General features: G+C 39.5%; 1 protein-coding gene across 37 annotated transcripts in view; it reads left to right on the top strand.

Annotated features, from left to right (window-relative positions):
* The window catches only part of nrxn3a (neurexin 3a), a 2002176-nt gene that overhangs the window by 57980 nt on the left and 1920601 nt on the right, over positions 1 to 23595 (top strand). For 20 of the 37 annotated variants that reach the window (XR_006312691.1, XR_006312690.1, XM_043697017.1 and 17 more), the window contains exons 3-5: positions 504 to 521; positions 1819 to 1848; positions 2592 to 2603. The exons of 7 other annotated variants lie outside the window; for them this stretch is intronic. Coding sequence is in view for 27 of the 30 variants with exons in the window: in XM_043697017.1 (XP_043552952.1) it covers positions 504 to 521; positions 1819 to 1848; positions 2592 to 2603 (60 nt within the window). In the remaining 3 variants the exon portion in view is untranslated. The remainder of the gene's footprint in view (positions 1 to 503; positions 522 to 1818; positions 1849 to 2591; positions 2604 to 23595) is intronic. 10 more of the 37 variants (XM_043697010.1, XM_043697002.1, XM_043697009.1 and 7 more) reach the window with 3 other exon arrangements.

The raw sequence follows: 23595 nt of genomic DNA, 5'->3' as shown, positions 1-23595 counted from the left end.
TGGAAAATATGATGTTGTTTCAATATGACCAATATGTGCCATTTTAATCAACTAACCTACCGTGTCTGCAATGAAAATGACTTAGCAAACTACCAACTGTTTGTATGGTATCTTGGGACTGTTAGTTCTACAAATGGTAGTAAATTTTTTCATCCTTTTTAGAGGAGCATGTTTAACATGTAAAAAAATTTACGGGAGACTCCTTTTGTAGGGAATAAAGAACTTCAGTCAGTACAGTGCATAAAGAATATTTTCAAATATTCTTACTTAAAGCTGAGTAGCTTTCTTGATGTAAATCAAAATGATCTGATTCCTGCTGCCAGGACAGGTGATGAAGTGCAAGGTTTCTTTTGTTAAATTCACACATGCACAGTGTTTAATCGCTTGCATGTTCATGAGCATGGTACTTCTGTTCTTGTGCATGAAACAGTTCCATGCAAAGACAAGTGCATTCAGTGTGTCTAACATCTGATTCTCTCCTTCTTTGAAATTTCTGCTGTCAGAAGTCAACCGTGTGCCAGGTGAGTTCTCCCTCCACTGGGTGAACTGAGTTTAACCAATGACTAATTTACAGACTGTACATATTCTTGCGCTGTGCAAGAAAAAAGCTCGTGAAAAGCTATGTATACATAGTTCAGAACCCAATCCTTGATAATGAGGCTTTGTTTTTTGCTTTATACATCTCAAGTTATTTGATAAAAAAAACTCATTGAGGAGTAGGACTTGCTTCTGGAAAAGTGCAGTAGAGGTTAAGCAAATCCCAAATCTTATTGAGAATAAGTAAATCTGAAATTGGAAAGGCTTAAATATTATGAATAGATACAGTGGATTAGCACTAAACCTTAATAAAGTGTTAAGGGAGAAAGATATTAACTTACTAGTTAACGCAAAGCCTCCTGAATGACACCTTTTTAATACTTAATGACTAAAACTAATCTCATTAGGAAGCAAATTGCTTTTGAGTTGGCCGGTAATCTAAATTGTAGACTATATAGGAATTAACCTAGATTCTTAGCAAAACAATTTATGGAATAAGTACTTGACTTAATTAACTCACCATCTTTGTCCTTCCTCCTCTGCCCCATCTTTACAAATAATAGATTACACTGTTTTATCTATGTTACTGTAAGTAAATGACCTTAATTCAGAAATAACTTTCCATTCCATTGTAATTATTCTGTCTGTTATCATAATGGGAATTAGTGCATGCTGCATTTTTATTGCTGAAAGGACAAAGAATGGTTATGTTACCAGGTTGAATGCCTTTCCTGTAAATCAATTGCATGTTTAATTCCCTGCAGCAAACTAATTCACTGATACATTCATTGTTGAGCCCTTAACTTGATAATAAATAATGATTCATTGCCTGTTTAAGAATAACTATAATGCCTAGATGTAAAAAAATTATTTGAAAAAGGGAGAAAATATTAAACTGAAAAATCTGCGTACAGCTTTAACTGTATGATGTACAAAATATTAATACAAAATTAGCAGTTTCCACGATAGTTAGATATTGTCAAGGACAAAAGATTACTCTTTTAAATCTCTATAGATTTTAACATCCAAGTCAACGTTTGAAGCCTCAAAATAGCTCAAAAAACTGAGGTCAGCTTAAACACCTTGTTGACTGATGCAGTGAGATCTATGGTACTCTTACTCTGCTCTTTTGTGAGCCAAGCTTTTATGCTCATGTTAGAAAGCTTTCTCAGTTTGATTGATGCCATACTTAGCCATAAGTATGGGATATCACAATACCAACTGGTATTGTATGAAACTCTCTGTTTATTCTCTTTTGACTGTCTTTCTTCCTCTTCAAAGGTTTCTCGCATCTGACGATGGGCGAGCAAGGTACGCTACCCTTTTCTCTCTTTCTCTTTCTACTAACTTGCTTTTTTTTTTCCTCCTGCTGCTGGTTTATTGAATAGCAATGCAGCGGGTGAATTCCTGTTTCTAAAAGAGAGCCATTTTTTGGACCTTTAGACAAATGCAATCATTTCAGTGGTTGTGTTGAATACTGAGTGGATCATTTAGTCGGCTCTGTCAAAGTGTGACTGCAATCACGGGCTGAATGCTGACATTCAGAATGCTTTTTAATGTGATGCTACTCACACTTTCCGTGGCCACAAAACACGTTTATCTGAATACACACAGATACGTACTCTTTTTCAATATTGGTATTGCATGCCCCGAAGAACCCTCGGAAAATCTATTAGTGACTGATCCAGCTGGGCTACCAATGTACTGAAATAATGCATATGGTACATTTTCATGTTGGTAAGCATTGATGCCCAGATTTGCATTTGTGGGTCTAGAAGATTTGTTTTTCCTTTGCATTCTGGGTTTGCCATTGCACGCAATTGTGTATTTTGTTTTACAGTGTTTTTCTTTTCCTGTGTGCATATAATCTTAAACTAATTTTGTGCATTGCTGCAGAATGCTGCAACAATTCATAGTGCTTAAGTTTTTTTTTATTGCTGTTTTGATTGTGTGTGGTGTGTTCAAGTGTTCCTAATCTGTTATCCTTCCCCCTTCTTCATTGCCCCTCAATGATGGAACTCATGCTTACTTGGATCCAATCTTCATTTCTATAGGTAGAAGTAAAGGTAGAGTTCTGTTCTTATTTCCACTTCCTATTAAATATGATGTCTTTTAAAAAATTTATTTTGATATTGTTGATCTGTTATTGTGGTATCACAGCTGAACTGTGAAGTCCATTATTTGTTGGCCTGATAATGATGACAAAGGCAACTCATTTTCATCCACATGAGTTTTGGTTTCCCTGTGTTAATTTATCTTGATTGCTAAACGTATGCACAGAACAAACTCTTAGAGTATCTGTACTCTAATGGTGACATGGGTTTTATTTTAAATTGCAGTAAAGGATGATTACAGTCTCAATGTTTAAAATTTGGATGTTTATCTTGATGAGCATTGAAAATGCTTTGTTTCATTAAAGTTCCATCGCTACTTCACTGTTTTCAATTAACTAAGCTGAGGGAAGGTTTTGCAATTGTCTTATCGGAATCATGTTCTTTATCATGTGCAGGATATGTAGTGCCTATGGGATTGACTGTCAAAAAATGTGGTTGCTGGGACTTATTCTTGGCAATTAAATAGTGTTGGAAGTTAATTGAGCCGATCAATTCAGCACTTCATGCTCAACAATAAAAATAAACTTGAACAAGTATCTTCTTTAAAATCAAGATTCATGTTTCCCTGAATTTTAATTGTGCAAATTGAATTCTTTATAACAATTGGTTAGAAATTCCTTTGCCTGTCAGATGAAGAGCTCAATGTCATATTCCATGTTTTATTTTCATGCTATGCATATGTGACTTTATTTGATAGAAAATGACTTCAACTCACTATAAATAGCTTAGAAAGAATGTGTGTTAACTATCATTTTATTTTCAGTCTGGTTTCAGGAATAGGGTGACAGCTTTTTGATAAATGATTTCATCATTTACACTTTCCGTTTGCTGTCTAATTAGGTTTTTCAGCATTATGTTGCTCTGTGTGTTTTTTGCTTGTATAAAAAGGAAAGACGCATGTGTTCACTGTGGGTGATGTGTCAACTTGCTAGTTAGTGCTTTCAAAAATCTTTGATAAGGTTTCTGAGGAATAACAGATGTTGGTTGAGATTCTGTCAGATCAAAATTAAAAGCTACTCTAGCTATAGATAAATACTTAAGTGAACAAAGCTTAGTACATTACATTGAGCTCTTACTCACTTATTGGCTGGGGCAGTGAAGAGGGGATAAAATCCAATGGCAAGTAGATTTGAGCAGATTCGTAACAGATTTCTATCTAGTGCTTCCTACTGTGTGACCTGGCTGGAGTTGTATTTCACCTTTTTGAGTTACATGTAGCTTTAAGTTGTGCTGAATGATATCTGAACTCATAAGGAAGTCCTTGTGGCACATTGGGTAGCATCTCTGCCTCTAAGCCAGAAGTTCTGGGTTCAAGCCCTACTACAGGAATTAAGGACCTAGGTTCATCATAAGTAAATCCTTTCAATGTATCACAGTGGTGTGCAGTAAGATGAAGGGATATACACCAACATTAATTTGAATCCCTGTGTTAATGTAGGCTGCAGCATACATGAAAGAGTGTGTGTTGCCACCAACATAGCCAGTTAGATCAGATTGGTGCTAACGCTGTGGGTTTATCCCTGTTCTCAGATAGAGAGGAATTAGGACTTGCCTCCTTGTCTGACCTGTTCTGGAGGTCGCAGGGCTATTGATTGGACAGCCTTCTGGCAGAGAGCATCAAGAGGAAGACTGTTGATATTTGTGTGAAGTTCCTTTGTTTGCTTTTTCAATAACAATTGCAATCTCTTTTTGTTAAAAATATGCTGGTTAACATCTATGTGAAAGAAATTTCAGCAGCTTCCATGAGTCATTTCCATAGAATTATTCTGCAGTATAATTTCAGAGCAATTAAGATGAGCTCTTTTCATCAGAAATAAAGCCTTTGATATCAATTGAAACACTCATGGAAACAGACATCATATATGCTTTTGTTTGTTGTTGTGCATAGTGCAAACATTAATGTTGCAACTGCTGTGATTTTCACATGTACCTCTGGCCATTTTTGTTCTCTCAGTACAACTTTCAGGTTCTTTAGACAATAAATAATGACTGTGTTTTCTTTTTATTTGATAAGGTGTGCAGGCCATATCAAATAAAATGGCATTTGGTTTACAACAGCTTTTAGAACTTTCATACAAGTTCTAGAGTTTGATTCTCTTGTGTGCCTGCTCTCGTCTGTCCGATATATAACGAGATGGTCGAAGGCATTTAGTTGATTGTTGAATATATATGGACAATTAAAAATTGTGCGAGATAAAGGGAAGAATTTTATATGTATATATTCTACACAGCATAAAATAAATTTTGGATAAAACAGATGTTGAATTCAAAGAAAATGTTGGATCCTTATTGTATTTGGCCTCCAACTTCTTCCATCGTTATGTTAAATACTTTGCATTTTTCCAAGTAACACAGCAATGTTTGCATATGCTTAAAGTCATGAAGATACTTATATGCTTTTGCAGTTTGATGTGCAAATGCCTTATGTTGGCCAACATCTTTGATTGTGAGAGAGGACCTGACCAATTAATTGCGTTCGCAAACTTGCATTTTCCTTGTACCAATTTCAAAATTTTATTTTTTATATTTTAGTATTGAGTGAGTGTTTCTTGAGGAATGATCTTCCCCCTACTCATCAGTAATCTTTTAGTCACGCTCGAGTAATTGCCTGTTCTCTGCTCCTGGAAGTCAGCTTTCCTTTTTGAAACATTGAAACCAGTGCTACAATGTCAACTTAAAGCAGCATTTTCATTTCTAAGAAGATCACTCTTCCCTGAACAGACATCCTGTCCAAAACAAACTTTCCTGTTTCAATTTTAATTCTATGTTTCAACATCTCTATGAATCTACAATGCTGTCATTGTCTTAATTTCATTGGACAGGTGACACTAAAAATGAAGTCTCTGAAACTAATTTCTGATGAAAGTTGAAGGGCCTTACTCTGTTTCTGTTAATTCTGGGAACAGCTTGAGGTTAAGCTAACAAAAACAGAAATTGCTGGAGAAACTCAGTATCTATGGGGAGAAAAACAGATTTACTGTTTCGAGTTTATTGACCCTTGCACGGAACTGATAGCAGTTAATTGAATTAGCTTTATTATCGCATGTACTCAAACATGTACTGCAAAAAAATGGATAAGTCACTACATATGGCACCATCTTAGGTACAAGGCACCTAAGCACAGATTCCTTGGTAGAAGTTCTTAAGGGAAAAATACAGAAATCAAAACTGCATCATTACGGATCTTAGGAATAAATTAGAAAGTAGAGAAATAAGAAGTTCAGAACAACAGTCCTTCCAACCCAGTCCATGCTAGCACCTAGCCTCCAGTCTGTGCTGGGCCTTGGCTTCAGATTGTGCCAGAATTCACTCAAGGCCGGGAGACCATTCTAGAATCACCTTGAGGTCGATAGACCACTCTGGAATTCCCTTGAGGCCGGAAGACTATTCTGGAATCACCTTAAGGCCAGAGGCCGACGCTGAGGCCTGGCCACACCAAAAGACCACGATGGGCTGCTGATAGACCAGCATGCTGGGCCGAGAGACCATCACGTAACACTGAGAGACTGCCATGCTGGGTCAGGAGTTAGGGGCAGTTATCCTTTACACTATGAGCTTTTACCTTCATCATATCTTCATTGTGGCACTTTATCAACTGCCTTCTGGAAGTCTCAATACAGTATATCCACCAGCTTCCCTTTTTCCAGAGCATGTGTTATCTCCTCAAGAATTCCAGTGGATTAGTCAAGCATGACTTTGCTTTTAACTTTCTCCTATAGCAATTAAATGCCTTATGAATGTTTGCTGTAACAATTGCCATAGTGACATCTCTCTGTAAAGTTCATTAATGAAATAATCTCTGCATTCCCTTGGACGCTGTATTTGGTTAAATCATGGTCTTTCAAGAATTGCATTCATTCTGAGGGCGAAATACTTGTCATGTGTGTTCAGTATCTCTTCAAATGTCTTTGTTATTCCTTGTGCCCCGTCATGTTCAATAATAGATAAGATAGAAGCAGGAAGATTGTTTCCACTGGTGGGTGAAATGAGAACTAAGAGCCTTAGCCTCAAAATAAGGGGGAGCAGATTTAGGACTGAGTTGAGGAGAAACTTCTTCACCCAAAGGGTTGTCAGTCTGTGGAATTCCCTGCCCAGTGAAGCAGTTGATGCTGCCTCACTGAATGTTTTCACGGCAAAGATAGATCGATATTTGAATAGTAAGTAACTTAAGGGTTATGGTGAGTGGATTTGTAGATGGAGCTGAGTCCATGAAAAGATCAGCCATGATCTTATTGAATGGCGGAGCATTCCTGCTCTTATTTCTTACATTCTTATGATATCTAGACACCCAGATGTCAATAGAAGTATATTTAATTGCTCAACTTCAGTTATACTATTCAATTTAGAAGCTGTTCTCTGCTTCAAGGATTATTTTCAGTAGGGTGGCCAGCTTTGTGTTATATTTAGCATGACTCAAATCTGAATTGGCATTTTATCATCTTGAAGCTTTTATTTTGCGGTCATGGCGGGGAGACAGTCCCACGCTTTGCTGTTGTTCTGGAGGGTTTTCTCATGCTTTTCAGTTTTAATAACAAATTCCATTTTTTTTGTGATTATTCTGAAAGATTTCTGCCTTTTGTAGAGTCTCCTGAATGAACTTCCACCAGAATCGCTCACTCCTTTGAATTCTCCGATGCTAATGTTCATGACTTCCCCAGCTCTCTGCTTGTGGATTATGAGTTTTCTCTCTTGGCCCTGTTAGTTTTTTTTTCCAACTGTGCGCCTCACAGTATCTGCTGTTACGAGCCACAATTTAATTTTTTAAATTCTCGCCTTTCAGCCTGAATTACAGCACCTTTGTAAAGTTTCCAGAGATTTTTAGTTTGAATCATGCAATCTCAGCTGTTTGCTCACAGCTGAACTCTCACAGACCATAGTTTCCCCATTACAGCCTGCGCCTCGAGTTTTGCAGCTGCAAGCTCTGCTTTTTCAGCATATTCTCTTTTAGGTCAGAAACAATTTCCGGTGTTCCTTGAAGTGTCCTTTGGTGTTGAGTATTGCCACATGGTTTTTGAAGGTTGGCTATTCTCAGCAATCAGCAATTTAAAAAAAAAATGTTTACTTGTGGGATGTGGGTGATGCCCAGCATTTATTGTCCATGGCCAGTTATCCCTGAGAAGATGGTGGTGAGCTGCCTTCTTGAACTGCTGCACTGTGCTGCTCAGAGTGGAATTTCAGAATCTTGACCCAGAAACACTGAAGTAATAAAGTTTGTGAGAAGATTTGTAGCTCGGGTGCTTGTTGTTGTGGTTCTGTTCGCCGAGCTGGGAATTTGTGCTGCAGATGTTTTCGTCCCCTGTCTAGGTGACATCCTCAGTGCTTGGGAGCCTCCTGTGAAGCACTTCTGTGTTGATTCCTCCAGCATTTATAGTGATTTGTATCTGTCGCTTCCAGTTGTCAGTTCCAGCTGTCCGCTGCAGTGGCTGGTATATTGGGGCCAGGTCGATGTGTTTGTTGATAGAATCTGCGGATGAGTGCCATGCCTCGAGGAATCCCTTGGCTGCTGTCTGTTTGGCTTGTCCTATAATAGTAGTGTTGTCCCAGTCGAACTCATGTTGCTTGTCATCTGTGTGTGTGGCTACTAAGGATACTGGTCATGTTGTTTTGTGGCTAGTTGGTGTTCATGGACACGGATCGTTAGCTGTCTTGCTGTTTGTCCTATGTAGTGTTTTGTGCAGTCCTTGCATGGGATTTTGTGTGTGTTGGGGTGGTTGCTTTCATAGTTCAGGACTTGGTCTGTGTGTGTGGCTTTCCTGTATTCCTTTGCAGTAAGACTGTTTGTTCTAACCTTTGCATTACCGCTTCTGCTATGAGTCCAGAGATGGGTGAGCCCATGGGTGTGCCGTTGATTTGTTCATATATTTGGTTGTTGAATGTGAAGTGTGTTGGGAGGCACAGGTCCAGTGGTTTGAGTATGCAGTCTTTGTTGATAGGTTCCCCGTCTCGTTGTCTGTTCTGTATGTCCAGCAGGTTGGCTATTGTTTCTCTGGCTAGGGTTTTGTCGATAGAAGTGAATAGTGCCGTTACATCGAATGAGACCATAGCTTCTTCCTTGTCTATGTGTATATTTCTGATGATGTCCAAGAATTCCTGTGTTGACTGTATAGAGTGTCTGGATCCACTGATCCAACACACACAAAAGAAGTTGCATCAAGACACTGTTCAAAAGGGCCACAACACACTGCAGCACACCAGAACTGCAAAAAAAGGAAGAACACCTCTACAATGTATTTACCAAAAACGGATACTCCCGCAATTTCATCAATAGATGCCTCAGGGAAAGACAACGGAATGAGGACATGCCACAACCCAAAGGACTAGCCACTCTACCATACAGTAAGAACACTTCTGAACTGACAGCCTGACTACTACGACCACTCGGACTCATAACAGCACACAAACCAACAGCCACTCTCAGACAACAACTCACCAGGACGAAGGACCCGATACCCAGCATGAGCAAAACCAACATAGTGTACAAAATCCCATGCAAGGACTGCACAAAACATAAGACAGGACTAACAGCAAGACAGCTAACGATCCGTATCCATGAACACCAACTCGCCACGAAATGACACGACCAGCTATCCTTAGTAGCCCCACACGCGGATGACAAGCAACATAAGTTTGACTGGGACAACACTACTATTATAGGACAAGCCAAACAGAGAACAGCCAAGGAATTCCTAGCGGCATGGCGCTCATCCACAGATTATATCAACAAACATATCGACCTGGGCCCAATATACCGGCCACTGCAGCGGACAGCTGGAACTGACAACCAGAAGCGGCAGAGACAAACCACTATAAATGCCGAAGGAAACAACACAGAAGCGCTTCACAGGAGGCTCCCAAGCGCTGAGGATGTCACCTAGACAGGGGACGAAAATGTCTGCAGCACAAATTCCCAGCTCGGCGAACAGAACCACAACACTGAAGTAATAACGCTATATTTCAAAGTCAGGATGGTGAGTGGGTTGGAGGGGAAAGTGCCTTTTCCTTAAAATTTTTTCGGTTACTAGAATGTTTGCCTCATCGGAACTGGTACCGCTTAGTCAGATCTCCCACTGATCACCATGTAGCATGTGCTGCTATACATATCTTCTGAATGTGATGGTTCTTTGGGGCTTGTGTGGGCAAGACAGTGTGTGAATAGCCACCATCTGGTCCAATGAGAAGAGTTTTGTAGAGTAAGGGTAGGGTTAAAATCCTGGAATTCCCTCCCTCATGGCATTGTGGGACAATCCACAACGCATATACTGCAATGGTTCAAGAAAGCAGCTCACCACCACGTTCTCAAGGGCAACTAGGGACAGGCAATAAATGCCGGCCCAACCAGCCCCATCCCACAGAGGAATTTTAAATAAAGCAAGATGCTGTTTATTGCATCTCCTCAACAATTTGCAGGTTTTATGAATAGGCTGTACATTACTACAAAAACTATTTGGAGAACCCAGCTTGAGATCTGTCTTCAAGAGATCCCACTTTACTACCTCACGATATAATCACAGTGGATGGTGCTCATTTCTTGCAATCAAGTATTAACCCTTCTGGACTTATAAACAACAGTTTCCACTGTAGTATTCCATCTGCGATTGTGAGAATTTCTGATAACTACAGGAAGTTCGTAGAAGATGAGTGGCAATCTTGGTTCAACCAGTTAATTAAAAATTTATGTATTGGGGACTGGATGATGGATTATAAAGCACTTTCCATTCTGTACCAGCTATCTAATATGCATTATTTATTTTCCCTTCCTCCCCATGTGTTTCTTTTTCCCTAATTTGCTTCCACATGAGTAAGGTCGACTGTATTTCTTTTGGATATATTGATTGGAGTTATTTAAATCAACTTGTTAAGAAATGTTCTAACACATCTCTGGAGGAGGTGGGATTTAAACCCAGGCCTCCTGGCTCTGAGGTAGGCCCTACAGTGGACGTATCAGTTTAGACTGTGACATGTGACATGGAGGTTGGTAATAATTGGAAACATTGATTTACAGGTTTGTCAAAAGAGTAATATTTAGCTACTAATCCTCAAATTCTAGTGTATCACTGAATAAAAGTTCAATTTGACTGATTTAGTTGCTGTGAACCAATAGCCCTCATGACCCATCTCACAGCAGTCATTAGGCTGTTTTCCAATGGGTTTAAAGCACACCCCTTTCAAGCATGTAGTGCTCCACAGAGGCTGGTTAGCAGAGCAAATGGCATTTTCTTCCTTCACACTGATAACAAGTACACAATCACACACTTGCACAAGCTGACATACATTGAGATGGTTTTTTTTGGGACAACAGTGGTTCTCAGTGATGGGACATGGGCCCTGCCCATGATGTACCTAATGTGCTTATGTCCCATCACTTTCAAGGAGAGGGATCTGCCTTCAAGTTGCTGAGCAGCCAGGTGACTGCATCTCTTCTGTCAGGGCCATGCCAACTGGGTGTGGCCATGACTATCCCTGCCACTGGCAGAATTCTGAGGTGGCACAAAGGTGAGCGCATTCCAGCCCATACCTTCCTTCGTTCTATTCAGCCTACCCTATCTCCCATCTGTTTCACTCTTGCAGGTCCCTGAAAATACAGACCATCGTGTGCGGTGCCTTATGTAATAATATGACTTAAAACCCAGCCATATTCAAACTGATAATCTAAAAAAAACTGGGTGTCCAGTGCTCTGCCATTGCAGACATTGGCTTGCTTCATTACATGAGGCCATTTCCTGAGGCACGAGTTCACTCATTTGTAACTAATCCACAACCTTAAGTTGGAGTCTGTTATCTGAATGAACTCTGGAAATGAGATACTCAATGTTAAGATGTAAATTTCAAACTGTGATTAAAGGAGAAAAGATTCTTATAAATGAGAATTAATTAACAATATATGCTTGTTGTATTTCTGTATTGGATCAAGGAATATTGAGCTGTCATGCTGTTTTGTGAATCCAGTGGAAAGACTAATCATTTAGTCAGTATAACTAGTTTTTTAACATATCCTAAATCGTAATCTGTTAATAAGTGAACAGATTCATCATTTTCACCATTAGAACAATTGCGTACATTAAGGTTGAATCACATGCACTGGTGCACTTAATACTATTAAATGTCACATTGGCTTTTAAATATTTTGCCATATAATACTGTAAAAAGGTCTGGAATTAAGCTAATAAAATGTATTATTCTGCAATGGATGGGATATAGAGTCAAGAGTGTGGTGCTGGAAAAGCACAGGAGGTCAGGCAGCATCCAAGGAGAGGAAAATTGACATTTCGGGCAAAAGCCCTTCATCAGCCCTTTGCCTGAAACGTTGATTTTCCTGCTCCTCGGATGCTGCCTGACCTGCTCTGCTTTTCCAGCATCACACTTCTGACTTCAATCTCCAGCATCTGCAGTCCTCACTTTTGCCTAATGGATGGGATATGTTGACCCATTAAAACCTTCACGACTCGAAGTTCATACTGAACATTAAGGTTAATGAATAAATTTGAAAATACAATTCCTTTGTACAACTATCTTACTTGTTTCTTGTCACCTCCACTCCCTCCTTCCATGGTTAGGTCCAGTTTCATCATTTCAATTTATGGAAGTGACTGATGTTTTGAAACTGAAACTTTCTTGCGCAGTCCTGCTTCGTTGCACCCTAGTGACTGGTTCTAATCTGCTATGATTAAGACATCATCTTGAATGTGCATTGTTGGAGATAAAAGATAAAGATTGTTGAAGGAGACGTGTGAATAATAATTGAAAACATTGATTTACAGATTTGTCATAAAAGTAATATATTGCTATTAATCCTCAAATTCTAGTGTATCTCTGAATGAATGTCCAATTTGACTGATTTGGTTGCTGTAAACCAATAACCCTCATGACCCATCTCACAGCAGTCATTAGTTTGCTTTCAAATGGGACTAAAGAACACCTCTTTCAAACATGTGGTTCTGTACAGTGGCTGGTTAGCTTAGTTAAGAGTGTGTGAGTGTGTGTGAGAGAGTGAGATTGTGTATGTGAGTGTGTCTATGTGTGTATGTGTATCTGTGGGTAGATGTGTGCGCGGAGATGGGGGAGTAGAGAGAGAAAACACAAATGTTAAGACTAGAGTCTGGGTCAGGGTCCCCATTTCATCATGATTGTGAACCCACTCCCATTCTTTCCCTTTGTTTTAGCTTTACTTGTTAAATTCTCTGTCACCATGCCCCCTCTCCCTTCCTTCACACTCCAATGGGACTGTCTGTTCTTTACATGTGAGGAACGTTTGAGGACTCTGGGTCTATCATCGATGGAGTTTAGAAGGATGAGGAGTTTCTAATTGCAATTTACAGAATACAGAATGGCCTGGACAAAGTGAATGTTGGGAAAATGGAGAGACTAAGACCCAAGGGCACAGTAATACAGTAAAGGGAAGACCCTTAAGAATGGAGATAAGGAAAAACTTATTCAGCCAGAGAGTGGTGAATCTATGGAATCCATTCCCACAGAATTTAAAAGACATCTGGATGGGTACAGGAATAGGAAAAGTTTAGAGGGATATGGGCCAAGTACTGGCAAATGGGAGTAGATTAATTTTGGATATCAGATTGACATGGACAAGTTGAACTGAAGGGTCTGTTCTGTGCTGTACATCTCCATGACTCTAAGGCTGTGGAGGGCTGCCCATATATTTAAGACAGAGATAGATAGATTCTTGAATGTTAAGAGGATCAAAGGTTACAGGGAGAAGACAGAAGAATGGGCTTGAAAAACCTATTAGCCATGATTGAATGGTGGAGTAGACTTAGTGGGCTAATTTCTGCTCCTGTGTCTTATTGTCTTATTCCAATTACTTAATCTCCATTATCAACATCCTTTCTCCCCCAGCACTCCACTTTCCCTCCTAACTATTGCATAAATGCTATCCTCTCCACACTTCACGTCAGCTCTGATGAAAAGTCAACTATATTCAAAACGTTAGCTTGCTTTCTCTCCATAGATAGCCCGTGAATCTCTGTGATCTCGAGCATTTTTTGTTTTCAATTATCATTATTCCAAATTGGACATGCTGAAGAATGGCAGATGGAGTTTAATTTGAATAAATGTGAGGTATTGCACTTTGGTAATACAAACAAGGACAGGACTTATACAAGTAATGGTGGGGCCCTGTATAATGTCTCTAATGTTCAAACATTCCAATATAGGTTACTGACAGCGCTGATGTTGGGAGTTGTTTAGTGTTGTAGAACAGAGAGACCTAGGTGTTCAGGTGCATAATTCTTTAAAGTTTGCATCAAAGGTAGATGGGATGGTTAAGAAGACATTTAGCAAGTTTGCCTTTGTTGCTCAGACCATTGAGTATAAGATTTGGGGTGTCATGTTAAGGTTGTACAGGATATTGGTGAGGCCTTTTCTGGAATACTGTGTCCAGTTCTACTCACCCTGTTATAAGAAGGATATTATCAAACTGGAGAGGGTTCAGAAAAGTATTACCAGGATATTGCTGGGAATGGAGGGTTTAAGGTATGAAAATAGGATGAAAAGGTAAGGACTTCTTTCGCTGGCAAGTAAGAGGCTGCGGAGTGACCTTATTGAGGTTTATAAAATCATGAGGGGCACACATAAACTGAATGACAAGGGTCTTTTCCCCAGGATGAGGGAGTTCAAAACTAGGGAGTGTGTCTTTAAGGTGAGAGGAGAAAGAACGTGAGGGGCAACTTCTTTACACAGAGTGGTTTATGTGTGAAATGAACTACCAGAGAAAGTGGTGGATTCAGGTACAGTTTATAACATTTAAAAGACGTTTGGATAAGTTCATGAACAGGAAACGTTTGGAGGGATATGGGCCAAGTGCAGGCAAGTGTGACCAGTTTAGTTTGGGAACGTAGTTGGCGTGGACTGGTTGGATGGGAGGATCTGTTTTCGTGGTGAATGACAATGACTCTTTGGATACCCGGAATTGTTAAATTTCTACTTGAGGAGGATAAGCTGGGTCTCCACCTCAGTCAGTTGTAACAAGGTTGATTTGAGAAGTGCCTCTTCCCTTTCTTATCTCTCAAATGAAGTTATGGTATAAAAAGGAGTCAATTTAGCCAAGCGTTCTTCAAATAGCAGAAAGAGTGAGTTTATTAATTACGGCATGAGAATATATATGAATGAATCACACATATACATAGATTAGTTACAGGAGTTGATTTCAAGATGCTGAAAGATGAAAAGACACAGACATACAGCTCAGTCTCTAATGTTGCAACCATTCCAGTGTAGGTTACTGACAGCATTGATGTTGGGAGTTGAAAAGTTGGTCATTGTTTCCAGGCCTGCTAGTTGGTTTGAGGTTCTATATTTCTGACTTTTTTTGACCATGATTGAATTCTAGCATTTTGAGTGAGTGATGGTTTTTACCTGCAGCACAGGGATGACTAAGGGATTTTTTTTAAAAACTGTGACCTTCACAATAAGCTAATGTTTGAACATAGGCTGATAGATTTTAAATTAAGGGCTGCAGATTCCCATAGTGCTTTGGGGTTTTGACCCATTGTTGTAATGATATTGACGTGTAGCACCTTTACATACTTGGTTTTTCAGCTCATCTGTCTGTAGAGGATCACCTTTTAGAAATGAGGTAGTCCCCCACTACGTTGTTTACCAGCTATTCCTTTTTGATCTTGCTTTACCCATCACCGTTCTAGGACTATTTCTCTCAACCTTCTGTTGTATTGTTTTCTGATTGCTCCTCCATTTCCTCGTTCCTGTCTCCTTCCTGCAGCCACCCTCCCAAACCCTATCCTCCTAAGAAGTCCCCTTTTTGAGTATTTCCCTATTCCCCTGCTTTGGATCTGGATCTCACTTCCTATATTCCTCTGCCATTGTTTTGGATAATCCTCCCCATAATGACGCATTTATTGGTAATTCTTTTGGCCAGCCTTGTTAAAGTTTCTGCTGCAGAATATCCTTGAGAAGACAGCACTGCCACATTCATGCCCTTGGTCTTCTGTTTATGTTTTGAGCCACATAGTGTCTCCACATCCTTTAGTTGAGAAACACTTAGAGTCTGTTCCTGGTCTACCCACCTTCCAACCACGATTGTCTCGATCTGGGCCCTTTTGTAGTGAAGGCTGCTACCATTTCGCGAGTTCCTAACCTTCAGAAAGCACGCTAAGCTGAAAGATGTACAGTGTAAATAAATACTCTTGAAAATTGAGAGCAAGCTTTTTGTATTTTCTGTGTTTTCAACTTAAACCATCCTGTTGAGTCACACACAGACAGTGAACCATTGGGGTTATAGAAATTAGGCGAGGTAATCAACTTGCCCCCATGATAGTGAAGAGACGAAATGAGAGTCACAGGTATTCTCAATCTGTCTAGTGTCCCTCGTCCTTCCAGCAAATGTCACTGGGTCGTGATCGAGTGCAAATACTATAGCTAATTCCCAGTTTTCTGGCCAGTTTCCTTCCTCTGCAAGCAAGAGATGCTGTGACCAGCTGTAAAGCCACCCAATTGCTATGAATAAGTCACATCTGAATTTTCAGTCAGTAAAAGTGAGAGAGATGGAAAAAGTGTTGTCGATTTCCTAGCACACATTTCATACTAAAGTCACAATAATTTCATATGAATAGGAGTTTCCAAAAGCACCTCTTTTTAACTAAGTATGAGTTGGAATCCATAATGTGTCAAACATGTCTTTATTACTGATTGTTGGAACGTAACTGTTGAACTAGCTGGTGATTTCCTTTCATCAAATGCATTTAATATATTGCTTGCAACCTTTTTTCTCACATTGTCCATTTAGTTACATTAGTGTTGACAAAAGCACTTTAAGATGAAGTATGTCTATTCTGTAAATGAATGTTGGCTTTTCTGATTTACTGAATATGCACCTTCAACATTTTAAAGTCAGCATGATTGAATCAGAAGAAAATAAGGATTTGTTTCAAAATTTTAAAATGTAGCTTTTTTCAAAATGCATTGCTCAAGTTGCACTTGGTAATGCATTAGAAGCATGACAAAAATGTGGTCGATGGTGTTTGTCAAATTTAATGTGTACTTTGAAAGCTGGAAAGTACATTAGGTGTTCCAGAGGGTTAATGGGGTCTAGACCTTGGACAGCTCCATACTGTGAAGCTTGTCCAGTATGTGTTGTCATTCAGGCTGTGTTCAGCTTATTCCTGCTTTCTGTTTTAGCTGTGACAAAGAGTCTGCTGTCTTATTGCATTCTGTTCTCCCAGCTACAAGAGGAGATCAAATGCATTTTGGCCCTATTATTTAAAGGATTTGATTTTCAAGGAGAGAGTTTATTCATTTATGATGAAAAGATTTAAAGGATGTGTGAATGCTTCACTCTATTTAACAGGCACCTCTAACCCTTTTGTTACTGTGGTCAGTCTGACTCGAGCAAAGAAAAACATGTAGATTATCCAGGAAATCAGATTATTGATCTGCAAAAGTCAGTCAGCAATGTATGCGAGTGGGCAAAATAAACTTTGTGGCAGAATTATTTTCAGTTCACAGATTTATATCCATTGGCTAGTTTACCTAGCAGTCTATTTAAATATGATTAGAATCGGCAGGTTGATGCAGTTAGTAGCAAACCATTCTTGTGCTCCCTCAGAGTTGTACTGCAGAAACAGGTTTTGTCATAGCTAAATGCCCAATTTTATTTTTTCTTTGGGTTGAGTGAGTCACGTGCACAGTTCCCCAACAAAGTGTAAAAGCAGAGTGGTTTTGCTGTCATTCTGCAATGCCTTCTCTTTTTCTGTAAAGTGGTGATAAAAATGTATGATAGAAAATAAAACAGTTAAAGAGGATTAAATATGTACGGCAGGGATTTTAATCATCGGCCCTTACATATTGTCTCTTCTTTTTAATGTCAGCTGCTGGTTATGAGAATGTTGTTAAACTGGAGCTGTGAAGGTCATTGCATGCCACAATGTCAAAGTGATTTATTGAGAAAAAAACGGCATTTTTCTTTCACAGCTTGGCTTATCTCTGTTTAATAAGTGCCACTAGAGCCAGCATGAGATTTTGTGGGGCTTTTCCCACTCTATGTTGTCTCCACCTGGAAGAGAAAATAATAATAAAGAATAATGAATTTTACACCTTTGGCAAAGATTGTCTGAGAGTTAGGCATTTGTGTTGAGTAGTGTGCAATCGTGTTAATCATTTCTCTGGTAATATTGAATTTTACTGTTGTAATTTAAAAGAAAAAATCCGTGAACTTATGTAATATGTCTGAAGCACTTAATTTGATGTACAGCAATTCATAAGAATGATTATGTTAAAGCAGTTTAATTGAAATGTTGACAGCAATATAATAATGCCAGCATGGCTCGAGTTGTCTGCCAATATTAATTTTAAAGGTGGCACTCAAGAAAGAAATATATAATTCCAATTAAAGATGGTCACCTGCTTTAATATGTCTGTGATTGAATCTTGGCAAAATGAATGTAGAATATAAAACTGTCCATAACCAGCTTTGAATAGCTGTCATCTCCTTTCTCAGGGAAAGGACTTGGGGCTATTGTCTCAGCATAATGGATTCAGTCATTTGGGATTGAAATGTGGAAAATTTTATTCATTCAGAGTGCTGTGAATTTCTTTGGAAATCTCTACTCTGGGGTCCTGTGCATGTTTACTTGTTGAGTATATCCCAGGCTGGGATTTGGACATTTAGGGGAATTAAATGATATGAGGGTAATGTAGGAAAGTGGAGTTAATGTGTACAGAAAAAGGCACGTTCTTATTGAGAGATGGAGAGACTCAATGTGAGCCTTGATGTACAATTGCTCCTGTTTCTTACATTTTTATGTTGGACAAGTATTGGACCTTGGTAAAATTTGCTGCTTTCAAAACTTTTCTATACAAATTTATCTCATTGTTGATAATCTATTGTGTCATGCTTTCAGATTTCCTTTATCCTCAATAGAATGTTTTTCCTTGCCTTCCATAGGCTTTTGCTTTTAGAGTTATTATTATGATTGAACTACTCAGATTTAATAAAAATGTTATTCCATTTGAAAATGTTAGAATGTTGCTGATGCTGAATACCTGTTGTAGCCACGATTCGGAAGATGGGGACTTTATTTTCCCCTTTTTTCATAGGGAGACTTTGTTTGCTATGGAATAATTTGATTACATTGAGAGCCAAATTCAGTTGACATAAGGATGAATCAGAGAAAAGAATAATGTTAGCATCATACTGCTGATGTTCACAACTGTCTCCAGTGATCTGGTTTTGGATTTTGGTAAGACAGTTTAGTTAAGACTCAAGATGGGCATTATGTATGACATGCACAGTCAGGTGGGCAGGTTCTTGAGAAAGATAGTGTTAAGAGGAACCTGTTTGAACCAGCAAGGAAAGCTCACTGATGTTGGCTGTGTGATGAGACCAAAAGGCAGAGTATTTGGAGGAAAAAGTGTTATGCAAGGCAATCCCTGGAAAACAGACTCGAGAATGATGCAAGATGACATGTGCAGATGAGAGCAAAAAGTGGCTTCTCCACAGGACAGGCAGTGAGCACAGTGGAAAATATAATTCTGTGGATTAAGGTTGGCTGACCCTCTGAATGAAAATAAAAGACAATGCAATTTTCTTAATAGGTATTTATCTGTTGGTAGCTCATTATAATAGTGTTTATGTCAATAATAAATGCATAATGCATTATTAGGAGAAACCTTTCATATTGCTAAGAACAAGGCTAAATTTGGGAGATTCCTTTTGAAATTTGACATTCTTGCCACTGTACTGATGATTGCAAGATGGAACTCTTCAACAGCATTTTAATTCAGTAATGCTCATGTTTGATAAATAGCCTTCCCTATTCTCTAAACCATTGCTTACTATTGAGCTTTGAGGGTTTTCTAATACGGAGATGCAGCAACACAAGCTCTAATAGATGTCTAACTTCTCAACTGCTCATGTGAACCAGAGCAGCTAGTGTCTGGCAACTATTTAATTACACGCCATTAACCAACAAGTCTATTCTTGCCTTCCTTGACTTTGAATATTCCATTTCACTTGATGAAGGAGCAGCGCTCCTAAAGCTTGTGATTTCAACTAAACCTGTTGGACTATAACTTGGTATCGTGTGACTTCTGACTTTGTTCATCTCAGCCCAATACCGGCACCTCCACATCAGTATAGAGACTTTTATTTTTCTCTTCTCCCTTCGCCCAGTGTCTGCTTCTGTCCCAAATAAGAACATAAAATAGACAAAAGACAAGAAAAACCTTGCTCAGTCATCCAAAAGAACCTATTGTTCAGTGTTTCAGGGCTGTTCAGTCTATGCTATTCAAAGTTAAAAATCACACAACACCAGGTTATAGTCCAAGAGGCTAATGAGGAAGTACGAGCTTCCAGCATCTCATTGCAGGTCTAAATCTGCATCTGATTTTTCAATTTAAAAAATCAGCCTTTGTCCCACTGTCACAGTTTATCTTAGGTTTGCATTTTCCACACGAATTGTTATTTTGATTAGCCCTTGAGAATCGCCTCCTAGTTACCTGCAATTCAAGGTTGTGGGGCTCGGCCTTCTTCAGTTGTACCTTGCAGCTGTGGTTCTGCCCTGTGCCTTTGCTTGCCATTATTCTCATGTGTCTTGGTTTCCAAGGTGTGGTCTGCACAGAGCAGTTGCAGAGTTTGAATCCATGATTTTTCCGACTTATACTCTCTTGCTTTGTCTATGTGGTTTGTGTTGTTTCTTCATCTTCCACAGTAATGGAGTATTTTATTAGCATGGCTTGATATTATTCAGTTTCACCATGTCCTAAAACAAAATGTTGTCAAGATCAGTTATTTGGTTTCAGACTCTGGTGCCTTTTAACAAATAGCACAGTATTCAATGGCAGTCATCTATTTTGTAGTTCAATGTTTAATTTGATTGTATATTTGCATTTAGTTATTATATAAATTTCTAATCTAAATTTACAGTTCAGAATTCAATGGGCCTTTCCTTACCAAATGCTACAAAAGCATGTTCTTTGTCAACAATTTTGTTTTTGTCAGGAAGTCAATTGGCTGACGAGCGTGCACTCTCAAAATGTAGCTGTATTCTGTATTTATGTGCATCAAGATCCGGGCATCATTCAGGTGTGGGCTGCTAACTAGCATGTGAAAAAGTTTATTCATACCACAGAAATGCCATCTCCAACCAGAGAGAAACCAACCACCTTTTCCTGACATTCAGTGGGGATCCCCGACTGCCAACATCCTGGAAGTTATCATTAACCAGAAACTGAAGTGTACCACCGAGCCACTGCGTTGTTATGGTACAGAAGGAGGCCATTTGGCCCATCATGCCTCCACCTGCCATATAAGTACTGTGGTCAGAGGCTGCAAATTCCCCGGTGAGTAATTCACCTCTGCTGTGCACAAGGCACAAGTCAGGAGTGTGACAAAATACTCTCCATTTGCCTGGCACTCCAATGGCATTCAAAATGTTTGATACCACCCACAGTAAAGTAGCCTCCATGATTGATGCTTTATTAGACATTCATTAAAGATTGACCAAGTCCACACAATGAAAGCAGTGTGACAGCACTACTGTAACCCCACTCCCAAGCTTTCTTTGACAGCACCTTCTAAACCTGCAACCTGCATGCCCTGAAGGGTGCAGGTAGCAGATAACACGAGAGCACTATTCCCTGGAAGATCCCACCCAAGCCACACATCATTCTGACTTAAAACTTAAAGCTTCTCTGAGCTAGGAACAAAACCTTAGAATGCAGCAACTAGCTGAGTGGGTATCATGGTCAGCATGGACCAGTTTGGGCTGAAAGGCCTGTTTCCATACTGTATTACTCTAAGATTATGAACTCTCTCCCTAACACAATTGTGGGGCTACCTACAGCCCATGTACGGCAATGGTTCAAAACGACAGCTCATCGCCAGTTTCTGAAAACCAACAAACGATGGATTGGCCTCATCAAGTTGGTCAAATCCCATGAAGGGACGGTTCTGTTTAAGGAACCTGGATGCATTTCTACAGTGCAGCTTGTCTTTGGAGGTCACACAAGCATTCTATTTTTGGATGTCTTCAGGTTCTGGATGTAGGTTTGCTCACTGAGCTGGAAAGTTCATTTCCAGACGTTTCATTACCCCACTAGGTAACATCTTCAGTGGGCCTCCAGGCGAAGCACTGCTGATGATTCCTGCTTTCTATTTATATGTTTGGGTTTCTTTGGGTTGGTGATGTCATTTCCTGTGGTGATGGCATTTCCTGTTGTTTCTCTCACGGGGTGGTAGATGGGGTCTAACTTGATGTGTTTGTTGATAGAGTTCCAGTTGGAATGCCATGCTTCGAGGAATTCTGGTGCGTGTCTTTGTTTGGCTTGTCCTAGGATGGATGTGTTGTCCCAGTCGAAGTGGTGTCCTTCCTTATCTAAATATAAGGATACTAGTGAGAGAGGATCATGTTTTTTTGTGGCTAGTTGATGTTCATGTATCCTGGTGGCTAGTTTTCTGCGCGTTTGTCCAATGTAGTGTTTGTTACAGTTCTTGCACGGTATTTTGTAAATGACATTACTTTTGCTTGTCTGTATGTCAATAGGTTTCGATTTTTAATCCTTTTTGTTTGCTGAACTCTCGTTGTCCTTGAGAAGGTATCAGTAAGCTGCCTCCTTGAATCGCTGCAGTCCTTCGGGGTGGATGGGGATCCACTGTGCTAATAGGAAGGGAGTCCCAGAATTTTGATCAGTAAATTTCCATAAGACCCGAATAAGTAGGAGCAATAATATTATGGCTGACCCGACATTCCTCACATCCACTTTATTGTGTTTTCCCCTGAACCCTAGATTCCCCGGCTGATCGAAAATCTATCTAAGCCTTAAATATACACAAGGACTCTGCCCCACAGCTCTCCACCACAAGGAGCTCCAAAGACACTCAACCCTCTGTGAAAAGAAATTCCTCCTTATCGTTACTCCTGCGTAATTTAAACCAGCAACACAGAAAAGATTTATCCCATGCAGTAGTCTGTGAAAATTCGATAGGACATGAACTATTTAAAGTAAAAATTAACAACTTTATTTCTTAAAGCGTAACTGAGAATAATTAACTCACAACTATTTACACCTCCTTCTTCTATCCTATCTTTTATCTTCCCCTTCTGCAATATTAGTCTGATAAAACCCCCGATTATGATTTAACAAAAATTCAAGTTTACAAAAAACTACCCAGATGTCGGACCTTCTTTTCTTCTCCTTAGGGATTTCAGCTTCACAGGTCGCAGACCTTTAAGAGAGCTAATGTCCAGGCAGTCTGCAGATGTCATTGGTTTGGCAGTTCTCCTCCCAACTGTTCAATTTTCCCCGGTCTTATATCCCCAAAGCATCGGATTATGCTTTTACAATTGTTGATGCACTAAATTCAAACTTGATTGGAGTTTGGTTTTTTTTGGAGTTTAGTTTAAACTGATTGTCCTAATTTGAATCTGTTTTGTCATTTCCCGGCAACCAGCTACACTTGCTCGTGAACCACAGGTTACATTATGGATGGAAATATGTTGCTGGAGAAGCGCAGCAGGTCAGGCAGCATCTAGGGAACATCTAGCCTTCTTCAGGCTAATGCCCGAAACGTCGATTCTCCTGTTCCCTAGATGCTGCCTGACCTGCTGCACTTCTCCAGCAACACATTTCCATCTCTGATCTCCAGCATCTGCAGACCTCATTTTCTCTTCACAGGTTACATTATGTCTTGTTCAGAACACTTGGTGCTGTCAGGTAGTGCTGTTAGCATTAAACGCTATTAAAGATTCAGTACATCCAAATCTGCATAACATTATTTCAGTTTTAAATTGGTGTGCCTTCATTCAGAGACTGTGCCCTCTGGTCCTAGACTATTCCATGAGAGTCACCATTCTCTCAGCATTTACCCTGTCAAACTTCTTAAGAATCCGATATGTTTCGATTAGATCTCCTGTCTTCCTTCTAAACAACAGTGAGTACAGTCCCATTCTGTATTGTCTTTATCCATAAGACAATT

This window comes from Chiloscyllium plagiosum, chromosome 10 (genome assembly GCF_004010195.1).
Source record: "Chiloscyllium plagiosum isolate BGI_BamShark_2017 chromosome 10, ASM401019v2, whole genome shotgun sequence".
NCBI lineage: Eukaryota > Metazoa > Chordata > Chondrichthyes > Orectolobiformes > Hemiscylliidae > Chiloscyllium > Chiloscyllium plagiosum.
The sequence above is the reverse complement of the archived record's forward strand: the minus strand, read 5'-3'. Positions and strand labels throughout refer to the sequence as shown.